General features: G+C 46.2%; 1 protein-coding gene and 1 non-coding gene across 2 annotated transcripts; one reads left to right on the top strand and one right to left on the bottom strand.

Moving 5' to 3' along the window:
• The first annotated feature begins 259 nt into the window (after positions 1–259).
• On the top strand, positions 260–331 carry TRNAC-GCA. The gene has a single exon. It is a non-coding gene; the product is annotated as a tRNA-Cys (tRNA).
• A 1,891-nt stretch (positions 332–2,222) lies between these two features.
• On the bottom strand, positions 2,223–3,123 carry LOC120381679 (zinc finger protein 70-like; the record flags this gene model as incomplete). Its single annotated transcript, XM_039499808.1, has 1 exon — positions 2,223–3,123. A coding segment is annotated over one exon (699 nt), but the record flags the coding sequence as incomplete, so codon positions are not given.
• Between the last annotated feature and the right edge of the window lie 1,203 nt (positions 3,124–4,326).

Below are 4,326 nucleotides of genomic sequence, written 5' to 3' on the forward strand. Positions count from 1 at the left end.
GCAATGGCAACGGTCAGACAGAGGGGACGTGGCCATCTTCAGCCCTGAGAGTGAGATATTCACTCTCCTCTTTCTTCAAGCTGCTGTTGTTAGTCCATAAAACATGTACCATGGAATAAAAAGCTGCATTTACTCCAGGGTGAGGAAAGAAAGGAGCCACCAACTCCCCGAAAAATCTCTGTGCCCCAGAGAGAACCTGCCCCTGCTATTGGAATCACTGATGTGCTTCAGCTACAATGGGGAAAGTATCTGCTCTCAGGGGGGTATAGCTCAGTGGTAGAGTGTTTGACTGCAGATCAAGTGGTCCTTGCTTCAAATCCAAGTGTCCTCTAATAAGCCTCTCATTCTTTTATTTTTTTATAAAAAAGGAAAACATTTTCATTTCCATTCTCCATTATGTTCAGGAGCTCCACTATACAGGGATGCTTGAAATGAATGTAAACACTCAACATTTCACTGTCCAAATGCCTAAAAACCTAGCAAACCTGCCCATCAGCTGAAATCAGTTCCAATCCTCTAAGTGTCTAGTTTATGTTTTCGTCAATTAAACAAAGGGATCATAGGAATGTACATTTGCAGATCCCTCCTCTCCAGGGCTGTGCTGTGCAGAAGAACAAGAACCACATCCAGCTGGGGTTCAGGAGTCTGATGAGCAAAGGCCACTTGGTGCGGGTTAAAGTCACCAGCACTTTGGCTCCTTCCCATTCAACCAGCAGCTGGGCCCCCAGGACAAGGCACGAGAAGAAGACAGTGGCTGTGAGCAGGAAAATAGCCACCAAGAAGCTGGCTAAAGCTGTCAAGATCCCCAGGGAGGTCACCATGCCCATGTCTAGAATGTACTGACTGCAGCAGGGACCAAAAAGGCAGAGAAAAGCCCACTGAAGTAGCAGCTGTTTAAAGGCAATGTGCTTTTATTTCATGATCAGCAGCAGAGCCTCTGTAAATTTACCACCTGTAGAGCTGATTGTTTCTAACTGCAGGGTTAGCCAGACCATTCAGTAACATTATCGCTCTGTTTACAAAGCCTTTGGTTAGTGACGAATCATGAGACTTATCCCTTCCTGCTGTAATTCCACTGACTCCAGTGTCTCTTTCCCCATTTCTGGTTCCAAGAAAAAAAATTAAAACAACCTTCAGAACTAACATGCTGTGGGAAAGTGGAAATGTTGATAGCTCAAATAATTCAGTTTCTTCTGTGTCCTGTGTGTCTATCTGCTTTGTGTGTGACCAGTGGGGCTTTTTGTTTGCTCCTGGCAGGTGCAATCCTGTCACATTTGTCTGTGGGGAGGGGCCAGGGAAAACACACACCCTGGCCTTCCAGGTTGGGGTTAGGCAAAGGAATAACAACCCTGTCCCACAAAAAACAAAATATGTTACAGAAACAGTGGTAGGAACAGTGCTAGAGAAACTGGTAAATAATCACAGTGCCCAGGCTTGAAGTAATCGGAAACACAGAATTCAAAAAGCAAAGCTCAGGGGCTATTTGGGGTTTATTCTCTGAGCTTAGCTATGTGCTATAGCACAGGGAGCACTTTTGGAAGTCTCCCATCCCACAACGGGGGAAAGGAAAAGGATTCTTAGGTTCTAGCATGGATTGAAGGAGGATGGTGATGGGGAATAAGGGACTCCCTCTGATTTACCCTAACTATGTCTGTGGTTGCAACAGGTGAAATGACATTTTCCCCTATCCCTGCCCTGTTCCTGCTCTTTGTTATAGTTCAACATAGTTTAAGTGCGGAAATTGATAATAAAAATATCTGCTCCCCAGCACAACCTGCAGCAACATCAGAGCAACTGGGAATGAAACAATTTGTTCCCCAAGGGGGAACTTGATGACTAACAATTGCTGTGAAATGGGGGAACAGTATAACCGTGATGCTCAGGGTTTGTTTAGACTAGGGAAAGTGATGGAGTTAAGGTCAGGTCAAGGGGAAAGCTAATGCGAACCCCTGCACCTGGGCTGCATCTGCACTACAATTTTTTACATTAAGATCACTAACTTGAGCAGCCAACGCCATGTACAGCCCTAGTGGATGTCAGGCACAGATAGTTTTTGCCTCAGTGTAGCTTGTTGGGATCAAATCACTCTCCCCACACCTGGAGGGATGAACATTCCTGGCAGGAAGGACACACACTCCTACGACTCTAAAGGAAAGGAGTTGATAGAAAAGATCACAGGACTGACCCCAAAGAAGGATGAGCTGCAAAAGGCAGAAGCAGGTAACTGATCTGGTGGAGCTGAGAGACCACGGTGAAGATGGTACAAAAATAACTAAGTAGGAATGAGCAAATGTGATTTTTTTAAAAAAATTTTTTTGGCCAACCCTAGTCAAGGGATTTATTACAGTTCTCTCTCATGTGGCTTTTCTGATGTCTAATGAGGCTTGAGTGCTTTTTGAAGCTTTTCCTGCACTCAGAGCATGTCTAGGGCTTCTCTCCAAGGTGGATTTTCCTATGTCTGATAAGGTTTGAGCGCCGATTGAAGCTTTTCCCACACTCAGTGCACATGTAGGGCTTCTCTCCTATGTGCATTCTACAATGTCTGATAAGGACAGAGCTCTGACTAAAGCTTTTCCCACACTCAGAGCATGTGTAGGGCTTCTCCCCTGTGTGGATTCTCTGATGTAAGATGAGGTCTGAATGATGAAAGAAACATTTCCCACACTCAGAGCATCCATAAGATTTCTCACCCATGTGGATTTTCCTATGTTTGATAAGGTTTGAGCACTGACTAAAGCTTTTCCCACACTCAGAGCATGTGTACGGCCTTTCTCCTGTGTGGATTCTTCGATGTTTGATAAGGGCAGAGCAGTGATTGAAGCTTTTCCCACACTCAGAGCACATGTAGGGCGTCTCCCCTGTGTAGATTCTCTGATGTATGATAAGGTTTGAGCGCCGACTGAAGCTTTTCCCGCACTCAGAGCATGTGTAGGGCGTCTCTCCTGTGTGGATTCTCTCATGTTTGATAAGGTTTGAGCGCTGACTAAAGCTTTTCCCACACTCAGAGCATGTGTAGGGTCTTTCTCCCGTGTGGATTATTCGATGTGTGATAAGGTGTGAGCGCCGACTGAAGCTTTTCCCGCACTCAGAGCATGTGTACGGCCTTTCTCCTGTGTGGATTCTACGATGTGTGTTCAGGGTAGAGCTCTGACTAAAGATTTTCCCGCACTCTGAGCATCTGAGGGGTGCTTCTCCTGTATGGATTCGCTGATGTGAGATGAGGGCTGAACTATCGATGAAGCATTTCCCACACTCAGAGCGTTCATAAGGTTTCTCACCTGTGTGGATTGTCTGATGTCTGATAAGGGCAGAGCTCCGACTGAAGCTTTTCCCACACTCATGGCATGTGTAGCGTGTCTCTTCCAAGTTGATTCTGTCGCTTGTTATAAGGTCTGAGAGGATACTAAAGTTTTCCTCTGGCCTCCCCTGAGTCTCACAGGCTTTTGTTTTTTCTGGGAGCGCATAACTCCCGGAAACATTCCCTTTGGATCTTCCTGATAAAGTTCCATGTGGTTCTCCTTGATCAGCATCTTCCTGCTGGGGTTTCTCCTCCTCATTCTTACTCACCATCCCATCACCTGATGGGAGACAGAGAGAATCCAGGCATAGATCACTACCTGCACCGGAAAGAAAGAAAATCTCAGAGAGAGGAATGGAAAAAGGAATGAACAATCCAAAATATGTGTGGGAGAGATCAAACCTATCAGGTGCTGATTTTCCCCAAAACCTTCCACAGAGGAGAGAGGAAGGGATCAGTTTTGGTCTGCATCTCATGAGAACACTCAGGGGAAAGCGAGATCAGGGAGGGATCTGCTGCCAGTTGTCAGTCAGAATAGCAGGGAAGCCATGAGTGACATCTGCCATAATGATTCCACATCTGCAGGGGACAATCCTGAACCTGGAGAGCTCACAGGGTCTTTGTAGGGCATCCCGAATGTTTCCTGCATTCCCACACACTTGTTGAGTTGGTTTAACCAAGTCCTCACCTGTGCAGGCAGCTCTTGGAAGCACGTCTTTCTCAGAGCCCTGGAGGTCTGGGACCCACGGCTCTTCCCCTCGTTCCAGCTGCGAGATCACATCAGGTTTGGAAAGTGGAAACCCTACTGCAGGCAAAGAAAACCAGGGAGGTCAGTGAAATTTGTGGGATACTTGGCACAAAGAATAGTCCATGGTTTTAACCCCCAGCTCATTTTTAAGCAGTAACATCCCAAGGCCAGCTTCCTTGGCTCAAAGTGGCAGCAGAGTTATTATGATTATAAATCATATGAATTACCTTAGTACCTAAGGAGCAACTAACAGTGGGTCCCCATTGTGCTAGGTCAAGTA

This window comes from Mauremys reevesii, linkage group 14 (assembly GCF_016161935.1).
Source record: "Mauremys reevesii isolate NIE-2019 linkage group 14, ASM1616193v1, whole genome shotgun sequence".
NCBI lineage: Eukaryota > Metazoa > Chordata > Testudines > Geoemydidae > Mauremys > Mauremys reevesii.